The sequence below is a fragment of the Macaca nemestrina genome, chromosome 2 (assembly GCF_043159975.1).
Source record: "Macaca nemestrina isolate mMacNem1 chromosome 2, mMacNem.hap1, whole genome shotgun sequence".
NCBI classification, from domain to species: Eukaryota; Metazoa; Chordata; class Mammalia; order Primates; family Cercopithecidae; genus Macaca; species Macaca nemestrina.
This window is the reverse complement of record NC_092126.1, coordinates 158337441-158359187: the sequence shown is the minus strand read 5'-3', so window position 1 is coordinate 158359187 and position 21747 is coordinate 158337441. Positions and strand designations below refer to the sequence as shown.

General features: G+C 40.6%; 1 protein-coding gene and 1 long non-coding RNA gene across 4 annotated transcripts in view; one reads left to right on the top strand and one right to left on the bottom strand.

The window, feature by feature from the left end:
- LOC105470421 (sorting nexin 4) overlaps positions 1–21747 on the bottom strand; it is a 79275-nt gene that overhangs the window by 24504 nt on the left and 33024 nt on the right. For both annotated transcript variants that reach the window (XM_071092327.1, XM_071092328.1), the window contains 2 exons: positions 12503–12575; positions 8653–8714 (listed from right to left, as the gene is read on the bottom strand). In XM_071092327.1, coding sequence (XP_070948428.1) covers positions 8653–8714; positions 12503–12575 — 135 coding nt within the window. The remainder of the gene's footprint in view (positions 1–8652; positions 8715–12502; positions 12576–21747) is intronic.
- LOC105470247 (uncharacterized) overlaps positions 1–21747 on the top strand; it is a 97083-nt gene that overhangs the window by 68032 nt on the left and 7304 nt on the right. Inside the window, exon 5 of one of the 2 annotated variants that reach the window (XR_011620302.1) lies at positions 2512–2585. The exons of the other annotated variant lie outside the window; for it this stretch is intronic. This is a non-coding gene — a long non-coding RNA (uncharacterized lncRNA). Of the gene's footprint in view, positions 1–2511; positions 2586–21747 lie in introns of those variants that run through there. 2 annotated transcript variants of the gene reach the window in all.

Sequence of the window (21747 nt, the reverse complement as noted above, 5' to 3'; positions counted from 1 at the left end):
TAATCCCAAATGCCACGAGATAACATACTTTGATATACCTCCTTCCAGTCTTTTTATTTGTGTAAAGTGGCTGAGATCAAATGGTATATGTGAGTTTGTATCATGCTTTTTTTAAATAGTATTTTCCCATACTATTAAAATAATTTGTTCTAAACATCACTTTAAATGGCAACTCACAATCTTTTTAACCATTTTCCTGGCTATACAGGTTGTTTCCAATTTTTCTGCTATTTAAAGAATGTATAATAAACATCTTCAATTCCAACATATCATAAAAAATAAAATAGTATTACATATACTCTTAGTATAGATGAAAACTATGTATCTTTTCCCTAAAAAGTTAAAAAAACACACACACACACACACACACACACACAATTTTGTATACAATTTCAGAGACTTCAGACAACCTGAAGTCCACCCTCACCTCTTGGATCTAGAACTCCAACTAAAAAACCACCAAGGTGGCTCTAGTATTTTATAGCCCCATTAAATAAAAAAAAAGGAAAAGACTCCAAGAAGGCCTAAGAGTCAAGATTTTGGACAGGAATGAAAAATATTATTAATTACAACAAAAAGAAAAGTTTAGAGCTAAATTTAGTAACCCAGTCTGGTGTTCATCGAGGATAAAATCTCTAGCCCCAAACAGGTCTGTGGAAATAGGTTCTATTTGTTTATATTTCTGTATGAAACTTTGTTTAAACAAGAGTTCCACGCTAAAAAAAGGTTTGAAAATCACTTCCTCATCTACCCCAACAATTAAGAATAGACACTCAGGCCCAGAAACCTAACACAGTTTACTCAAAGTCAGGCAGCTGATCAGAGACAGAGCTGAGCCTAGAATCAACCTCCAACAGAGTCCTCCATCTACCAGTCCCAACTTAACTTTTTTTGTTGTCTCAGTCAAAAGAGCTTTTCAGCTGGGCACAGTGGCTCACGCCTATAATCCCAGCACTCTGGGAGGCCAAAGAGGGCGGATCACCTGAGGTCGGGAGTTCGAGACCAGCCTGACCAACATGGAGAAACCCCATCTCTACTAAAAATACAAAATTAGCCGGGCATTGGCTGGGCGCGGTGGCTCACGCCTGTAATCCCAGCACTTTGGGAGGCCGAGACGGGCGGATCACGAGGTCAGGAGATCGAGACCATCCTGGCTAGCACAGTGAAACCCCGTCTCTACTAAAAAATACAAAAAAAAAATTAGCTGGGCGAGGTGGCGGGCGCCTGTAGTCCCAGCTACTCGGGAGGCTGAGGCAGGAGAATGGCGTGAACCTGGGAGGCGGAGCTTGCAGTGAGCTGAGATCCGGCCACTGTACTCCAGCCTGGGCGACAGAGCGAGACTCCGTCTCAAAAAAAAAAAAAAAAAAGAAAATTAGCCGGGCATGGTGTTGCATGCCTGTAATCCCAGCTACTCGAGAGGCTGAGGCGGGAGAATCGTTTGAACCCGGGAGGCAGAGGTTGTGGTGAGCCGAGATCGCACCATTGCACTCCAGCCTGGGCAACAAGAGCAAAGCTCTGTCTCAAAAAAAAAAAAAAAAAAAAAAAAAAAAGAGCTTTTCACCCACTTACCATGCATATAACTAAAAAATTAAAAATTAAAGTATAGAATCATTAAACACAAGTACATCTTTGTGTCTTTGAGCTTTGAGGTACATAACAAGTTGGTGTACCTTTGCACATGGCTTTTTGAAAGAAATTTGTATATTTTCCTGGAATCTCTTGAAAGGAACTGTAACACTAAATCTGGGAGAGACAGTTACTTTTGGTTGCTTCCATATGGATTCATAACCTATGAATTAAGATGAATATTTTAAAATGTTCAATTAACAGAACACAACATTTTTAGGCTATTAGCTCCTGACTGCTTTCATCAGCTTTTAAATGCATAGTTATTGGTACTTAAAATTCTTTCCCCCTCTTCTCTAAGTCTTTTGCAGAGTGAACCCCACCTATGTATTTAGTCCATTTCTGCACAGGTGGATCTGAAAGTTCCTGTCTGAACATGAAACTAGTACTGTAAGCCCCTATAGGGAATAGCCCTTTTTTAGGCTTATCCTAAATTGGGTCAGGGGCTATTAATAGGGGAAGGAGGCTGCAAAAGGCCTAGGGATGTAAGAGCACAAAATAAACTCCTCTACTTAAATGAACAAACAAACAAAACAAACATAACAGCAGCAGCACCATGATCATACTACAAAATCTTCCGTGTTTCTTCTCTGAAAGGCTAATTCCTGCTCATTTCTCACTTACATAACATATGTCGCTTCATGTCAGTTCTTTTCCACTCACAGATCAGTCTTTTTTCTCAGTCCATTCTCTCACTCCAACCTCCAACTGCCATAATTTTACAAAAATTACTTAAGGAATATCTTGAAAAAATTTCAATTAAGAAAAAAAAGCTGATAAAACCAGCTTTGTATTTCTTCCTCTCTCCAAAGAACCAAAGAACAAATTAAGGTTTTTTCCGATTACGTGGCCCCCAACTTTTGAATTTTTTCATTACTCTTATAGGTCAGCAACACTGAAAAGATAAAAACCATCTCCCACAAACTAGCGCTGCTCAGCAATCCTTTCCACATTCCTAAGTGATGCCTTCATCAGTGCTTCTCAGGCTGGGATGTTTTCACCAGGGATATCAGAAGCCATATAATAGACATGGCACACTCTTTCTGAAGAATAAATTTTACTTAAACATTACTGGGGGAAAATAAACTTTTAAAAATAAATATTAAAGTATCCATACAATGTAGATTTTGCACGAATTGATAAAACTCAAGACTTCAGAGAGTTCCTGCACTTGGTACAGCTGCTTGTGGCCAATGCCCTGTGAATTGATGAAGGAAGGGAAAGGAGGTTTTGCAGTAGGACAAGTTTAAGTATTATCGGCACCCCTCTCTCCAACCCCCGCAAAAGAGAATTCTCTGCACTGTTTGAGACAGACTGCCCAATGTCATTCCCCTCAATCCCCACAACCACACAATTACACAAATTTGTTCTCAAAAAAGACACCCACTTCATGGCGCCTTCTACAACTCACCTCTCCCCTGCCTTAAGACAGCTCTGTGCTTTCCCTACCTTCTCCCTCGTCCACGCTCCTATCCCTCCCCTGTCCACCATCCCTCCCCAGCCCCAGGCTCAGCCCCCTCAAAAAAGCCCTACTCCCCTTCAAAAATAACCACAGTTCAGCTTTCTCCTCAGGGACTTTTTAAAAAAATAATTTCAACTTTTATTTTAGACTCAGGGAGTACATGTGCAGGTTTGTTACATGTGTACACTGGATGGTGCGGAGATTTCAGATACAAATGAGCCCATCACCCACATAGTGAGCACAGTGCCCAGTAGTTAGTTTCTCAACCCTTGTCCCCTCCCACCCTCCCTCCCCGCTCTAGCAGTTCCCGGTGTCTACTGTTGCCATCTTCACATCCATGGGTAGGGACTTTCTTAAAAGACTAATCAATAACTTGCTGTCTTTCCTTCCTTAATCCTTTCCTCTTATTCCTAGGATCACTAGGACATAACATCATACCACTTAAACTGCTTTCCAAATTAACACCAAAGATGTACTTACCCATTCTCCCCCTTCTCATCTAAACTCAATTTCTCTTTTTTTTTTTTTTTTTTTTTTTTTTTTGAGATGGAGTCTTGCTCTGTCACCCAGGCTGGAGTGCAGCGGCACAATCTTGGCTCACTGCAACCTCTGCATCCCAGTTCAGGCGATTCTCCTGCCTCAGCCTCCCAAGTAGCTGGGATTACAGGCACACCAACACACCTGGCTAAATTTTTGTATTTTTAGTAGAGATGAGGTAACACCATGTTGGCCAGGCTGGTCTTGAACTCATGACCTCAAGTGATCTGCCTGCCTCAGCCTCTCAAAGTGCTGGGATTATAGGCGTGAGCCACCATGCCTGGACTAAATTCAATTTCTCTATAGTGTAACTCCAAGCCTTACTGAAGTGTTCCCTTCACTTGCTTGACTCTGCATACTCCAGGTTCCTCATCAATTTCTTGCCTGATCCCTGAACACAGATATTCCCTAAGGCTTGGCCCTTGAGTCTCCTGTAGACTTGCTCTAACCCTCTAATATTATCAACTAACCCTATGTTTAAAAAAAAATCACTTTGTAAGGACACTTTGTATATATAACTCATATTCTCACTAGCTTCTTAAATTCCTGATCCAAATTTCTAACTGCTTAATAAAAATCTTTAGAATGCAATTTATCCACAAGAGAACCCTCAAACTCATCCCTCAAACCCACCATTCCACCTACATTCTCTATCACAATCCTCCTAGGCACTCAGCTGCCCTAAATTAAATCTTGGTATTCTTAGCACCTACCATGGTAACAGAAGCTCAGTTACTGTGCGCTGAATGACTGAAAAAATCCATTGGTAAGTCTATCATTTAGGCCTCTTCATTCTTCACTGGCAACCGCTCTAGTTTGGGTCTTGATTAAATTACCTCAACCACCTCTGGTCTTTCTGGCTCAGTTTTCATAAAATGTTTTTATTTATTTATTTTTGTTTTTATTTTTTAGAGAGACAGGGTGTTGCTCTGTCACCTGGGCTGGAGTGCAGTGGTGTGATCACAGCTTGCTATAACCTCGAACTCCTGGGCTCAAGTGTTCCTCCCGCCTTAGCCTCCCAAGTAGCTAGGACTACAGGCATGTGCCACCACGCCTAATTTTTTAGTTATTTTTGTAGAGATGGGGTCTTGCTATGTTGCCAAGGCTTGTCTTGAACTCTTGGCCTCAAGCGATCCTCCTTCCTTGGCCTCCTAAAGTGCTGGGATTACAGGCCACCACACCCAGCCTCATGAAATTTTTTAAATGTAAAGTGGCTTTCTTTTATTAAGCTGGCAAAAAAAAAAAAAACCTGTACAATATTTATCATGTGGCATTAATGCAAATAATTTTCTTTAAAGTTTGATTCAACCAATTGATCTTTTGTCTACCTGCCTCTCAAATTAATTAAAAAGTTTATTTATTAACTATAATAAACGTGCTACCTTTGAGAACGTTTAGTTTATGTTAATTCTCCCCCCCATGTCTCCTATGGGATATAATTTTTGTTTTTAAATAAGCATTGTTCCCAAGTTTAATTGGGTTCCAGTTTGAGTAATACTAAAAATTAGAGATGACTCATGCATAAATTTAAAATCAATGTTAAGTCAGATAGCATGAGGTAGACTTCAAAAAGTATAATACTATTTGTCTTTCTTCCCATTACACTATTCTTTTACATTTGACCATGTTTTCATACACTCCCAGTCCTAGTTATGAAGAGTTTACATTTTTATAATATCAATAAGCGTCTTTTAATTAAAAAATGTCATATAACCCTGATCTGTCTCAACTTGCATTTAATTTTAATATATTGATCAACCAAAGACATATGGATGATCTATTACTCTAATAAATGAATTAAATTTAAATCTCTATCTTACATCTTACATTCAAATAAATTACAGATGAATCAAAAATTTATGAAGCCACAAAATACAGAAGAAATGAGAATTTTTTTCCCCACCTAGAACCCACCACCTGAGAAAAAATTTTTTTATTTTTTGAGATGGAGTCTCACTCTGCCACCCAGGCTGGAGTGCACTGGCGTGATCTCAGCTCACTGCAACCTTCACCTCCTGGGTTCAAGCAATTTTCCTGCCTTAGTCTCCTGATTAGCTGAGATTGTAGGACCCCACCACCATGCCTGACTAATTTTTTTATTTTTAGTAGAGACAGGGTTTCACCATGTTAGCCAGGCTGGTCTCGAACTCCTGACCTCATGTGATCCACCCGCCTTGGCATCCCAAAGTCCTGGGATTATAGGCATGAGCCACCACGCCAGGCAACATAGTAAAGTCCCATTTCTGCAAAAAATACAAAAAGTAGCAGGGCATGGTGGTGTGTGCCTGTAGTCCCAGCTCCTCGGGGGGCTGAGGCAGGAGGTTCACTAGAGCCTGAGAGGCAGAGGTTGCAGTGAGCCAAGACCACACGGCTGCACTCCAGCCTCGGTGACAAAGTGAGACCCTGTATTAACAACAACAACAAAAAACAGGTGCGGTGGCTCACGCCTGTAAAGCCAGCATTTTAGGAGGCCAACGCGGGTGGATCATGAGGTCAGGAGTTCAAGACCAGCCTGGTCAACAGGGTGAAATCCCATCTCCACCAAAATACAAAAAAAAAGAAAAAAGCCCAGGTGTGGTGGCGGGTGCCTGTAATCCCAGCTACTCAGGAGGCTGAGGCAGAGAATTGCTTGAAACCAGGAGGCGGAGGTTGTAGTGAGCTGACATTGTGCCACTGCATTCCAGCCTGGGCGACAGAACAAGACTCCATTTAAAAAAAAAAAACCCAAAACAAAAACCAGGCTGGATGCAGTGGCTCACGCCTGTAATCCCAGCACTTTGGGAGGCTGAGGCATGCAGATCACTTGAGGTCAGGAGTTCGAGACCAGCCTGGCCACCATGGTGAAATCCTGTTATCTACTAAAAACACAAAACGTACAAAACGTAGCTGGCTGTGGTAGCATGCACCTGTAATCCCAGCTACTTGGGAGGCTGAGGCAGGAGAATCGCCTGAACCAGGAGGCAGAGGTTGCAGTGATTTGAGATTGCACCACTATACTCCAGCCTAAGCGACAGAGTGAGAGTCTGTCTCCACACAAAAAACAAAATAGGAAAGGCCAGATGTGGTAGCTCATGCTTGCAATCCCAGCACTTTGGGAGGCTGAGGCAGGAGGATCTCTTGAGCCCAGGAATTCAAGACCAGCCTGGGCAACATAGCAAAACCCTGTCTCTATTTTTAAAAAAAGAAAGGCGGGGCGAGGGGAAGCAAGGTAAAGCAAATGAACAATGTAATGTATACAATATGCTCCCTTTTCTTTCTTTTTTTCTGTTTTTTTGTTTTGTTTTGTTTTTTTTGAGACAGGGTTTCTGTCATCCAGCCTGGGCTGTTTCAACTCCCCTAGGCTCAAGTGATCCTCCGACCTCAGCCTCCCAAGTAGCTGAGACCACAGGTACGTGCTACCATGCCCAGCTAATTTTTGTACTGTTTGTAGGGATGGGGTTTTGTCATATTGCCCAGGCTAGTCTCAAACTTCTGGACTCAAGCAATCTGCCCACCCCAGCCTCTCAAAGTGTTGGGATTACAGGCGTGAACCCCTATACCCAGCCTCCCCTTTCACTTTAAAGAAAGGAAAAATGCATTTGTTTGTATGCTAATATATTCCATTAACAGTGCTATTTTTTCTACTAGAAGGATACAAGAAACTAAGAAAGTGATATTAGTTATGTCAGAGCAGGAGACCAGAATAGTTGGCAGACAGGGATGAGGAGACTTTTCTTTTTTCTTTTTGAGACAGGGTCTTGCTCTGCTGCCCAGGCTGGAGTGTGGTAACACCATCACTATTCACTGTAGCCTCAACCTCCTGGGCTTGAGTGGTCTTCCCACCTCAGCCTTCCAAGCAGCTGGGACCACAGGTGCACGCCACCATGCCCAGTTAATTTTTAAAATTTTCTGTAGAGATGGGGGCTCACTATATTGCCCAGGCTGGTCTTGAACTCCTGGCCTCAAGCCATCCTCCTGCTGTGGCTTCCCAAAGTCCTGGGATTACAAGCATGAGCAACCACACCTGGCTGAGACTTTTCACTGTATAAGCTTTTATTCCTTTTGAATTTTGCCCTACTTGAATGTATGATCCAATTAAAAATGTAAAATAAGCCATATTTTAAATTAACTCCATCAAAAGGACTTATAATGGAACATTTGCAAGAATATTTTTCTTATAAAAAGATCTAGATAATAACTTCTAAAATGTCACAACCAAAATAATGAACACATATGAAAATTCACAAAAGAAAGTGGTTCTTACCCTAGAACTTAAAGTATAAAAAAAAAAAAAGTGGTTCAAAAATAACCAAAATATGCAAGTCATATAAACAAATATACTAATTATCACTAAAGTTAACCTAAGACTACAAAACTCACTCTGCAAAAGTCTTTGTAAATTATAAAATGACAAAAAGAAAGAAAGAGAAAAATCACTAATTCTGTAACCCAGTAATTTCCAATGGAATATTCTTGGGCATTCTGTCAAGAAAGCAAAAGGCTGCAACCCCTGCTTCAATCAGAGTTTTACTTTTCATCTGATCAATATATTGAAAATTCTCACTAATTTTTATTTAAAGAAAGGCTTTGAAATGAAAGCCTTGAAAACCACTATTAAAGGACATTATTTGAAAAAAAAAATCTTCTCACGCTGGACACAGTGGCTCACGCCTGTAATCCCAGCACTTTGGGAGGCTGAGGTGGGCGGATTACCTGAGGTCAGGAGTTCGAGACCAGCCTGACCAACATAGTGAAACCCCACCTCTACTAAAAATATAAAATTAGCCTGGTGTTGTGGCACATGCCTGTAATCTCAGCTACTGGGGAGGCTGAGGCAGGAGAATCGCTTGAGCCCAGGAAGCAGGGCTTCCGAGATCACATCATTGCATCAGCCTGGATGACAAGAGAGAAACTCCGTCTCAAAAAAACAAAAACAAAAACAAACAAAAAAAAGAAATAATCTTCTCTCCAGACTCATAAATTTTCAAGAATTATTGTTTTTAGGCAAAAATCTAATTGTTTATTTTTAAAGTTTGTATGATGCTTACCTGAAAACTCGCCCATAATTCCCATGTACTTTATATACACCATAGAGTCGATCTGCTACTCTCTGAAATAAATATTTAATAGAAATTGATTTTAGGTCAAAGTTATATCCTCATCCAAAAAAAAAAAAAAAAAAAAAAACCCAAAAACAAAAAACATGCTTAGTACAATAAACTTGGAAACAGAAAAAAGAAAATTAGTAATCTCCGAAAATCCCATCCCCCTAAAACTAAAACCAGTGCTCTTACCATATTTATCATATCTTATACTTTCATACTTCTTTTTCTGCAAAGTTTTTAATTACTGTTTTTAAATTGCCTACAGCAACAGTGGTAATATGCTTACCCATCAGGTTAGTATATCTTTAATAAATACCACTATAAATAGCTGCATAAATTCCACTAAGTAGTGTATAAAATATACAAGCATTCCTTGTTGAATAATCTTATTGGCATTCAGTTATTCTTAATTTTTCAGTATTATAAAAAGTTATCTCTGAGAATAAGGCTTTTTCCTTCAGACTGTTTCCTTATAATAAAATTCCCAAAGTGGAATTAACCAAGGGAAAGGATGTTTTTTCAATTCTATTGAGATACAGTTTTATATACAAATGCTGAATATATGCAACTATGCTACTTTTTCAAAAGATAACTCCTAACCAATGAACACATTATTTTAATAACAACAGAATTACAATTTACATCACTGAAATGAAATGTGTACTGCCTAGTCATTCACAGAAATTTTACAAGTTAAAACAAAACCTCAATTTGGTAATTAATTTGCTTTATGTTCCCCCAAAGCATTATGAAAATGAACTGGAAGACCAAAAGTTCATCCTACAAAAAGCTCTAGAAAAAATTTCTGGTATACAGGTTCTAAGTATAAATTCTAAGGATAAGTTATCTCCCTGATTCCTTACTCAAACACGAGTATGAGGAATTAGGCATTAATGACAGAACAAATCAACCCTTTCAAGATCTCCCCTTACAGTGACAGAACCGCCACTGCAAATACTTCAAGTAGGTGTGTGAGGATCATAAAATATTTTCCATCTATCGTTGGCCTGCTCTGAGGAGACACATACCCACTAGACTGGGGTCCACACACTACAGGTCTGCCGCTTGTTTTGTAAATAGAGTCTCACTGGAGCACAGTCAGACTCACAGTGGAGCTGAACAGATGCAACAGAAACCATAAAGCTAACAAAGCTGAAAACACCTGCTATCTGGCCTTCAGAAAAAGACGCTGGCCCCTGTGCTGGAACCAGCTTCCGGGACAAAGCTCATAGTCAGTCCTATTTCTACTTGAAACTCTTACAGGTTGTCCCCAGACCTCTAAACTAATTTCTCTAGGATGTCACTTCCTTCTTCTTCTTTTTTTTTTTTTTTTTTTTTTTTTTTTTGAGACGGAGTCTCACGCTGTTGCCCAGGCTGGAGTGCAGTGGCGCAATCTCGGCTCACTGCAAGCTCCGCCTCCCGGGTTCCCGCCATTCTCCTGCCTCAGCCTCCTGAGTAGCTGGGACTACAGGCGCCCGCCACCGCGCCCGGCTAATTTTTTGTATTTTTAGTAGAGACGGGGTTTCACTGTGGTCTCGATCTCCTGACCTTGTGATCCGCCCGCCTCGGCCTCCCAAAGTGCTGGGATTACAGGCTTGAGCCACCGCGCCCGGCCTCCTTCTTATTATTATTATTATTATCTTGAGACAGTCTCACTCTGTCTCCCAGGCTACAGCATAGTGGCACGATCTCGGCTCACTGCAACCTCTGCCTTCTGGGTTCAACCAATTATCCCACCTCAGTCTCCCGAGTAGCAGGGATTACAGGCGTGCACGACCACACCCAGCTAGTTTTTGTATTTTTAGTAGAAACAGGGTTTCACCATGCTGGTCAGGCTGGTCTCAAACTCCTGACCTCAAGTGATCCGCCCACCTTGGCCTCCCAAAGTGCTGGGATTACAGGTATGAGCCACTGTGCCTAGCCCCCAAGTACTTTTTGAGCATTCTGTGCAGTGTTGAATGTTCTTCTTTCTTTTTAAGTGCTTCCATCATCAAGTAAGGTTGGAAAACATCGAGACAATAAAATTCAACAGGTTTTTTTCTGTAGGACTTTTTAGACCTTTAACATCACATAAGAATCATGACTGCTCAAGGCAGATACGATTTGCAGTAGGAACATCTTACAGGGTTAGCATTCCAGAGAACATATGATGGAAAATGTCATTCTAACACTAACTTTTCTAGACCCCTGTACTTTCAAATACCAAACCTCCTTCCTAGAAGCTGAGCATTCATCCTCTACTAGGAAGCATGGAAGAGACGAAGAGAAGTTGCTGAAAAACCACTTCAGAAAAAAAAACTAGAAGTAATGTGTACAATGCAGATTCTCTGAATGTTTGTCCCCATCCGCACCTCCCACAAGAACTAATGCCTAATTTGTCTGGGTAATTTCAAGGCAACCAAAGGTCCAGAAATTTTATCTCATTAATCCACAGTCTTTTCTAACACCCAGTTCTTGACTGTAGCCTAATAATTATCACCGGTAACTTTTCTTTTATGAGAAGGTATCTTATAATTTATTCAAAGAGTCCAATGATACTCTTGAACAGTTAAACTGGAGATCAAAACAATATAAGATCTTCAGAAGAATTTTTTTATTCTATTTTTTCTGTACTGTCATGGAAATCTTGAAACATACAAAAAGCATATAGAACAGAAGGATATACCTCCATTTCCCAACACCCAGCTTCAATGATAATTATATGGCCAAACTCATTTCTTCTAAAACTGCCCCCGCTCTCCACTGCTCATTGGTAGACTCATTAAAATAAATTCCAGGCAACATATTTCATTTCAAGAGGATTCTGGCCAGGCGCGCAGTGGCTCATGCCTATAATCCCAGCACTTAGGGAGGCTGAGGTGGGCAGATCACTTGAGGCCAGGAGTTGGAGACCAGCCTTGTCAACGTGGTGAAACCCCATCTCTACTAAAAATACAAAAATAGCTGGGCATGGTGCCACATGCCTGTAATCCCAGCTACTCAGGAGGCTGAAGCAGGAGAATTGCTTGAACCCCGGAGGCGGAGGTTACAGTGAGCTGAGATTGTGCCACTGCACTCCAGCCTGGGTGACAGAGCAAGACTCTGTCTCAAAAAAAAAAAAAAAAAAAAAAAAAAGTAATAATAATGAAAAAGAGGATTACAGATTCCAATCAGCATAAAATGTGACCTTACCTGGTATCCTAGTCTCTTTCAAAGCCTTTGGCACAGGCATGTTCTAAGGTTCCCTCTAGGTTACCACAAGGGACCAGAGTGGATGGTACATTTTCCAGGTACATTAATTTACTGAAAAGTATTTTCCTCCTTGCCTATTACAGCCAAACTATATGGTTAAGTATAATTATTATTCCTTGATTTCTAGCCCCTTTTGTCATGGCAGACTATTATCTAAAATTAGTTTATTTGGTAGAATTTAAGAGCACAGACACAGGATGGCCTAAAATCTATAAACTATTTCACAGACCTCTAAAAAAAACATGAAAGAACACGATATGTAGATCTAAAATCCTACACATATTCACATTCCAGCACTGAAACGGCAGGCCTTTTGACAACATCTGAAACAACTATTCTATTACAAACCATGGAGAAAACAGGCCAAAATTCTTTGAGTTGTTTATAACAGAAACCATTTCACATTTTTTTAAAAAGTGCAGTTTAGAGGATGAACATATTAAATTCAAATGCAAAAATCAGGTATTCATGATAAATACCACCCATTACTTAAAAACATAATGATTAAATGAGAAGCACTTCCTTATAAATGTGCATCAAAAAGCTTTTGGGGATCACTTACAGCTCTGACACGAAGAAGATGTGAGATGACAGACTGTAGTTCATCACTATAGTGCTTAAGGTCAGTAAATCTCCTGAAACAGGAAACAAATAAAAAATCGTTTTTCAAATGAAAACAAGCACTCAAAAACTGAAAGTAAAAACAGTAGTTCCCGAGAATAACAAAGCTGATTCTATTTAAACATATGCTGGCCTTAAACATTTACATATCAATATAAATCCAAAAAAATCTAAAATAAAATGATACTTTCTTTTGATATTTTGAAAGTCAAGATATCACACTTCATAATTTACCTCGTGGAACTGAGCTACAGAAAAAAATCTGTTGGTATGAAAAAATTACTTTGAAAATACAAAACAGGAAAAACTTTAAGGAGCTAAAAGACACATTACGGTGCAATCATAAACTCATGGTCTCTAATCTCAATCTTAATTCTGCTCAAGTAATTTGCTTCCCTCATCTATTAACTGCCATTTTCCATAAGAAGCAAACACTTCTGATGCACCACCTGTCACTCCCCCAACAACCCCTTCACAGATAAACAAAAGCCATCAGATGGGAACAACTCCCACCTTCACCTCCTGCCAATCAACTTACACACTTCCCCATATCTACATCATTTTTTCCCTCCCATTAGGATTTCTTCCCATCTAACGCTCTAGATTCCATTCCAGCTACAACCCATATTCCTATTTCCTAACTTCCTATCTCTATAAGCTTCTTCTCACTAGCATATCAATTAACTCAGGTCTCTCACAGATTAAAATACACACTCCCTTGACAACACACCCAGCTATTAACACCCTGTCAATATCTACCCCTTTTATAGCCAAGCTTTCACAAGGCATCACTTCCCCAGCAATAACCACTTCTTCCATTCCAATTCACTGCACAGCCTATGAGAATCTAGCTTCTGCCTCCAGCACTATATAGTAGGGAAATATTCCTGACAAAGTCACCAACTATTTTCATGTTGTAATATTCAATGATCCATTTTAGTTCTCCTCTTACTTGATCCTTTTGGCAATGCAACAGCTGATACCATCCTCCTTCTCAAAGATCTGTTTCCTTGTCAGTGTTATTTTTCTCATGGCTTTCCTTTTATGTCACTCTCTGGTCACTCCTGAAGCTTCTTTTGTAGTACTCACTTCCTTCACCCATCTCTTACATCTCCAACTGTGGTGTGCAAAAAATTCCTGAAATCTTTTTTTTTTGAAATGGAGTTTCACTCTTGTTGTCCCAGCTGGAGTGCAATGGCGTGATCTTGGCTCACCGCAACCTCCACCTCCCGGGTTCAAGCAATTCTCCTGCCTCGGCCTCCTGAGTATCTGGGATTACAGGCATGTGCCACCACACCCAGCTAATTTTGTATTTTTAGTAGTTTTGTATTTTTAGTAATTTTGTATTTTTAGTTTCTCAATGTTGGTCAGGCTGGTCTTGAACTCCCAACTTCAGGTGATCACCTGCCTCGGCCTTCCAAAGTGCTGGGATTATAAGCGTGAGCCACTGCGCCCCGCCAAAATGTTTCTTAAAAACACTACTGATGGTCTCTCAGAGGGATGTGAATACCCCAAGGTCCTCTTGGGACTCAGGAATCTGAATCTGAATTTTATAGCTCATCCACAGGATTCACATCCACAGGATTCACACGCTGGTAGTCCTCAGGTTACACTTTATTTTTTTTTTCTTGTTTTTTTTGTTTTTAAAGGCCCAGCACTGTGTCACCCAGGTTGGAGTGCAGTGGCTTGATCCTAGCTCACTGCAGCCCTTGATCCACCTGCCTCAGCCTCCCAAACAGCTGAGACTACAGATGGGCATCACTATGCCCAGCTGACCTCAGGTGGTTATACTTTGAAAACACCCTTAAAGTGCTGACATTCTTCAAGGTCCAGTCCTAGGTCCTCAGCTATCTTCCAATCAATCTTTCAATCTACACATTCCTATGTGACTTGTCATTCACAAAGCTTCACGATTATGATCTACATATTGCTAGATTCCAAATTTCTATCATCAGCCCAAATCTCTCCTAACTCCGGATTTAGTACACATTTGTGCTTGCTTACATAGCCAAAGCTCAGCCTATGTTCCACTACTCCACAAAATCTCTTTCCCTTGTGCTCCCCCTTGCACTCTGAAGAATGAAACCTGAGTGCCATCTGTATTTCTTTCTCTCCTTCACCCCATACATTCCACTAATTGCCCAGTCTGTTGATTCTATCTCCTAAACATTGCCCCAATACACTCACTTTTCTCTGGCCTCTCTGCCAATGCCCTAAATTCAGATTAGCATCATCATCTCTCACCAGTCCTCCTGATTGGCCTCTTAGCCCACTCCCACACTCCTCTAATCTACTGTCCATTCTGCTTGGATGATCTTCCAAAATCCAAATCTATACCACCCCCTTGCTTTTAAGCAGCTTTCTACTGCAGAGGTTATCCACTGATCCTGAGACAAAGTCCAAACTCTGTAATGTGGCTTAAACAACTTTTCACAGACCCCAAGTATTCAGTTACTATATAGTAGGTTCATTTAAATAAAGAGGCAGTGGTGAGGTGGAGGACATCAAATCATTAGATAAAATACTTAACTGCTCTTACTCCCTCAAGGCAGTGTTTTTCAGCAAGGAAAATAATTCAGGGATAAAAGAGCTGGCAAGATTGGCTCCCAATTAAGGGGAGTACAAATCTCCCTTTTTATATCCAAGATGGAAGGTGGAAAATGTACACTTGCATTTGTAGGATAAAACTTTGAAGGAATATAAACCTAAAAACTAACAAGGTATTACTCTCTGGGGAGGGGAAACGGATAGAGAGGAACAGGAATGAGACTTTTCACTGTACAACTTTTCCATACTTATCAATCTACATATATATCTGGTTAACCATAAGAATATATTATGTACTCCAAAACATTTTTATTTAAATAAAATTAAATTTATATATAAATATATATTTTATATATATTTACATAAAATCTCAGATAACTATCAGTGGCGTTCTTTATGTAGAGCCAGTTACAACTGAGCTGGTATAATTTTCCCTTAGAAGTTTTATGATTTGAATTTAAGTTTCAAGAGGCTAATACTTTGCTAAACTCTTTGATCAGATCTTCTAGTGCTGGGTCCCAGGAGCTAGAAATTCTTAAAGATCAGGTCTTCTGGAGCTTCTCCAGAACTGATTAGGTGCCCTAAAAACGTTTCTTTGTCGGCTTCCATACTCGGGATCTGGCATGACTACAAAATTCTTAGCTGTCATATCTGGATATGAGAAATGTATAAGAATATAAACAGTAAGCCCCAGAACACTTAAATTAGGTGAAGCAGAGGTTTCTGGAGTTGAAAGGTCTTAATACCTTTGGTCACAGAACATATAAGGCATACTAAAGTTTCTCTGTTTGATTAACACATTGGTACAATCTCTTGTTCGGGGAGAGGAGTGACAACACAAATCATCCCCAGGTGATAACATCACCAGAAAGTCAGGGCTAAAAGATTCTAAACACCTAGGGGACAGAGACAGATGTGCACCTTTGAAAAAAATCACAATTACTGGGAAATCAGAGGACCTAAAGGTGAAGAGTGAAAAATTCATCAAGTTTTAGATAATAATGTATGCTTAAGAAATAAAGGAGCCGAGCGCAGTGGCTCACGCCTGTAATCCCAGCACTTTGGGAGGCCGAGGTGGGTGGATCATGAGGTCAGGAGATCGAGACCATCCTGGCTAACACAGTGAAACTCCGTCTCAACTAAAAATACAAAAAATTAGCCGGGTGTGGTGGCGGGCGCCTGTAATCCCAGCTACTTGGGAGGCTGAGGCAGGAGAATGGCGTGAACCCGGGGGGCGGAGCTTGCAGTGAGCCTAGATCGTGCCACTGCACTCCAGCCTGGGCGACACAGCAAGACTCTGTCTCAAAAATTAAAAAAAATTAAAAAATAAAAAAATAAATAAAGGAATTAAGGAATTAATTTTCTGAAAATGAGGGTATAACTTCTTAGCCCAAGTCAAATTCTAGAATGTCTGCATATTAAAATGAGGAATCTTATCATAAATGATTAGGTGTTCTTAGAGAAATATTAAAGACTAAAAATCATATATAACGTCAGAATGTTGCAGTTTCACTGGAAAGCAGGGAGTTTAAAAAGAGGGCAGGGAGTTTAAAAAGAGGACAGTCCGTACTAGGAAGATGGTGACATAAAACTTCCCCCCGAAATACTAAGTATATAAAATTCCTGTCTTCGAGGTATGCAAAACTAAACATGTAAATGCAGATTCTGATAAGACTGTGGTTTGAGGCTGTCTATATTCAAATCCAGTATGTCCTATGGCCTGAATTAGCCATATTTTCTATTCTCCTCAAAGTATATCTATTGCCATTATAGGCTTTATGTTTCCCTTTATCTTCCATATTCTGTTTTTTGAGACGGGGTCTAGCTCCGTCACCCAGCCTGGAGTGCAGTGGCACGATCTTGGCTCACTGCAACCTCTGACCCCTGAGTTCAAGTGATTCTCCCATTTCAGCCTCCCAAGTAGCTGGGCCTACAGGCATGTGCCACCAGGCCGGGTTAATTTTTGTACCTTTAGTAAAGACAGGGTTTCACCATCTTGGCCAGGCTGGTCTCAATCTTCTGACCTCAAGTGATCTGCCTACCTTGGCCTCTCGAAGTGCTGGGATTACAGGTGTGAGCTACCATGTCTGGCCTTATTCTCCATATTCTTTAACATACTTTTAGTAAGTAAGCCTGGACAGGTGCCTCTCCTAATCAGATCTCATCCATTTCTCAAGACTCACGTTGAAAAGACCCTCCATCAAGGCTTTTTGAGAATGCTTCTCTCCAATCTCAAAGGCAAAAACATGGCTAGGTGCAGTGGCTCACATATGTAATCCCAGCATTTTGGGAGGCCAAGGTAGGAGGATCACTTGAGACCAGCCTGAGCCGGTAAGACCCTGTCTCTACAAAAAGGAAAAAAAACAGCCAGGCCGAGTGGATCACCTGAGGTCAGGAGTAGGAGACCAGCCTGGCCAACATGGTGAAACCCCGTCTCTACTAAAAATAGAAAAATTAGCCAGGTGTGGTGGTGGGCGCCTGTAATCCCAGCTATTTGAGAGGCTGAGGCAGAGAGAATTGCTTGAACCTGGGAGGCAGAGGTTGCAGTGAGCCAAGGTCATGCCACTGCACTCCAGCTTAGCGAGAGAGACTCCATCTCCAAAAAAAACAAAAAAGAAAAAACAAAACAAAACAAAACAAAAAACTAGCTAGGCATGGGGGTGCTTGACTGTAGTCTCAGCTACTTGGGAGGCTGAGGTGGGAGGATCATTTGAGCCTGGGAGGTGGAGGCTACAGTAAGTTGAGATCATGCCACTGCACTCCAGCCTGGATAACAGAGCAAGACTTTGTCTCAAAAACAACAACAAAGGCAAAAACACAGCTTGGGGTATAACTTATCTATTTTACATGGCTTTCTTTTTTTTATTAGACAGAGTCTCACTCTGTCACCCAGGCTGGAGTGCAGTGGCATAATCTCGACTCACTGCAGCCTCCACCTCCCCAGTTCAAGTTATTCTCGTGCCTCAGCCCCGCAAATAGCTGGGATTACAGGCATGTGCCACCAAGACTGGCTAATTTTTGGAGTTTTAGAGAGACAGGGTTTCACTATGTTGGTCAGGCTGGTCTTGAACTCCTGGCCTCAAGTGATCCGCCTGCCTTGGCCTCCCAAGTGCTGGGATTAGAGACGTAAGCCACTGCGCCCAGCCTTATTTGGATTTCATATTTGCATATGGCTGTAGTTTTCTCTACCTAGCTATTATACTGAAAGTAAATCAAGCCATACAGATTGTCTTATGCTCCTTTACAACTTGTGCAACTATTACCGAAGATAAAGCCCTGAAAGAAAAGAAACACTAGTCTGAGTGATTGTTAGAAATCATAAATGACAGTCCACTCCCCACCCTCCTCTTCTAGTTTCTACACTTTGGTTCTTGCCTCCCTATCTGTAAGCATTCTTTTTTTTTTTTTTTTTTTTGAGACGGAGTGTTGCTCTGTTGCCCAGGCTGGAGTGCAGTGGCATGATCTCGGCTCACTGCAACCTCCGCCTCTCGGGTTCAAGCAATTCTCCCGCCTCAGCCTTCTGAGTAGCTGGGATTACAGGCCTGCCCCACCACACCCATCTAATTTTTGTATTTTTAGTAGAGACGGGGTTTCACCATGTTGGCCAGGCTGATCTCGAATCCCTGACCTCATGATCCACCCACCTTGGCCTCTCAAAGTGCTGGGATTACAGGCGTGAGCCACCGTGCCTGGTCTCTGTAAGCATTCTTAATACGATGTACCTTGAGCTCCTTCAAGAAAACTCACTATATAGATTTCTCTCTATCCATACTTCCTGCCCCAAACTCAGCATAAGAAAATGATATAACCTGATATTTGGAAGCTCGAGGAATAACCTGAACAAATCATAGCCTCAATTATCTAACTAGTTTTCTTTTAAAAGAAAAAACTATCACTTTATATATGAGTTAACTAAAGTCACATAGATTTTTTCCAACCAAGAAAAACTGACCACATTAGATGAAACTTCTACTATGCAGTGTAGCACAGTACATGAGTGGTTAGTGTTGCTTATATCTACAACAGACAGTAGATTGCCAGGCATGGTGGTGGGTGCCTGTAGTCCCAGCTACTCAGGAGGCTGAGGCAGGAGAATGGTGTGAACCTGGGGGTCAGAGCTTGCAGTGAGCCAAGACTGCGCCACTGCACTCCAGCCTTGGCAAGAGAGAGAGACTCTGTCTCCAAAAAAAAAAAAGAATATGTTACTTATATAATCTGGTCAGTTTACCACCTAGATTTTGACTTAGCAGGTTTAGTTTATTTGCAACAATATAAGATGCTCAATAAATGGAGATAGACCTTGGGCACACCTCTTTTAAGAAACATATACAAGCTGGGCACAGTGGCATCCACCTGTAGTTCCAGCTATTCGAGAGGCTGAGGCGGGGGGCATTGCTGAGCCCAGCAATTCCAGACCGGCCTGAACAACATAGTGAGACCGCATCTCAAAAAAAATATATACATGTCATTTTGGGAGGCCAAGGCAGGTGGATCATGAGGTCAGGAGACCGAGACCATCCTGTCTAACACAGTGAAACCCTGTCTCTACTAAAAATACAAAAAATTAGCCGGGCATGGTGGCGGGCGCCTGTAATCCCAGCTCCTCGGGAGGCTGAGGCAGGAGAATGGTGTGAACCTGGGAGGCAGAGCTTGTAGTGAGCTAAGATCGCGCCACTGCACTCCAGCCTGGGGACAGAGCGAGACTCTGTCTCAAAAAACAAACAAACAAAAAATACATATGTGTGTGTATATATATGTATATACGTGTGTGTGTACATATCTATGTACACACACACAATCCAATATGCAAAAGAAAGCATTTACAGGGTACCTAAGGCCACACAAAAGCAGAAGACTCCAGGCCCTCCCACTCACTGCTCTTAACAGTCTAGTTTGGGGAAAGATAAACATGAATGAAGCAAGTACTAGAAGAATCATTTTGGTAATCCCTCTAAAACAATCTTTCTGGTTTTCTGAATTTTAGGAAATAACAAAACTATTTTAGTAATATATTTTAATAAGAATATAAAAATAATCTATTGGAACAGCTAGATCTATAAAAGAGATTCTACATATTAAGAATCTGATATAACAATGACCAATATACACAGTTATCCAGAATTTAAGACAAACAAATCTTATTACTAATTATACAGCAATTATACACTTTAACAAGAACATAAGGGCAAAAGAACTGCCTTGGTGACATTATTGGTCATATTAAAATTATGCACACAATATGGATCGTAAATAAAATTCAGCAGTTCAGAAAACCTGGCTGGGTCAGAAGAGGGAGGAAAAACATTCAATTGACAGAATATTTTCCATTCAACCAAAAAATACGAATTGACAAAATATTAGTATTAATCAAAAATATTATCAAAATATCAATCAAAAATGATTCTCTAATGGATGTACAGCCACCAAAGTCATATATTTAGCTTACTAAGTTTTCCAGAGCTTTTTTTCAGAGTGACTTATAATTTTAGTTCTTAATCTAGAGAACATCTCTTATATACCATGCATGTTAGTATAATACTTATTAAAAACCTCAATGGAACCATAGATGCAAATTAAGTGAAAGAAGCCAATCTCAATGTTTACATACTGTATATGATGTGACATTCTAAAAAAAAAAAAAAAGAAAACTATGGCGATAATAAAAAGATCAGTGGTTGCCAGGAGTTGAGGAAGGAGATGAACAGGTGCAGCAGAGAGGATTTTTAGGACAGTAATAGTATTCTGTATAAAATGATAATGGTGGGTACATGTTATTACCCATTTGTCCAAACTCAAAAACTGCCCGACACCAAGCGTGAACCCTGACGTAAATGATGGTCTTTGCTGATAACGCTGTTTCAATGTAGGTTCACCAACCGCAACAAACACAGCTCTCTGGTGTGGGATGCTGATAGTTAGGGAGGCTCTGACAGGTCAGTGGGGAGGGGTGTGGAAGAGAAGGTATATGGGAATTCTCTGTATACCCTGCTCAATGTTGCTAACTCTACTAAACCTATAACTGCTCTAAAAAATAGTCTATTAAAAAAAAAAAAAAGAAAGAAAAAGGCCAGGCATGGTAGCTCACACCTGTAATCCCAGAACTTTGGGAGGCCAAGGCGGGTGGATCGCCTGAGGTCAGGAGTTTGAGACCAGCCTGCCTAACACATGGCAAAACTCCATCTCTACTAAAATACAAAAATTAGCTGAGCGTTGTGGGGGGTGCCTATAATCCTAGCCACTCGGGAGGCTGAGGCAGGATAATTGTTTGAACCTGGGAGGCCGAGGTTGCAGTGAGCAGGGATCACGCCACTACACTCCAGCCTGGGCGACAGAGCAAGACTTTGTCTCAAAAAATAAAAAAAATTAAAACTAAAATTTAAAAAATCAAGTTACCATCACAACCTCCTAATTACCAAAATTTAAAAATATTCATTTAGATTTTATATTAAAAATTTATATGAAAAATCAGGGGCATTTTGTTAATATGTTATGGTTTATAAAGTCAGGCATAATAGGTCATCAAAACATGCAGACCTCGCCTTTGTCTGGTAAGAATTTACACAATGTAGAAATTAGCGCGGAAGGATTCACTAGAGAAATTCTAACAGACTTCATAAATTTGGTCCTGCAAAACAAAAA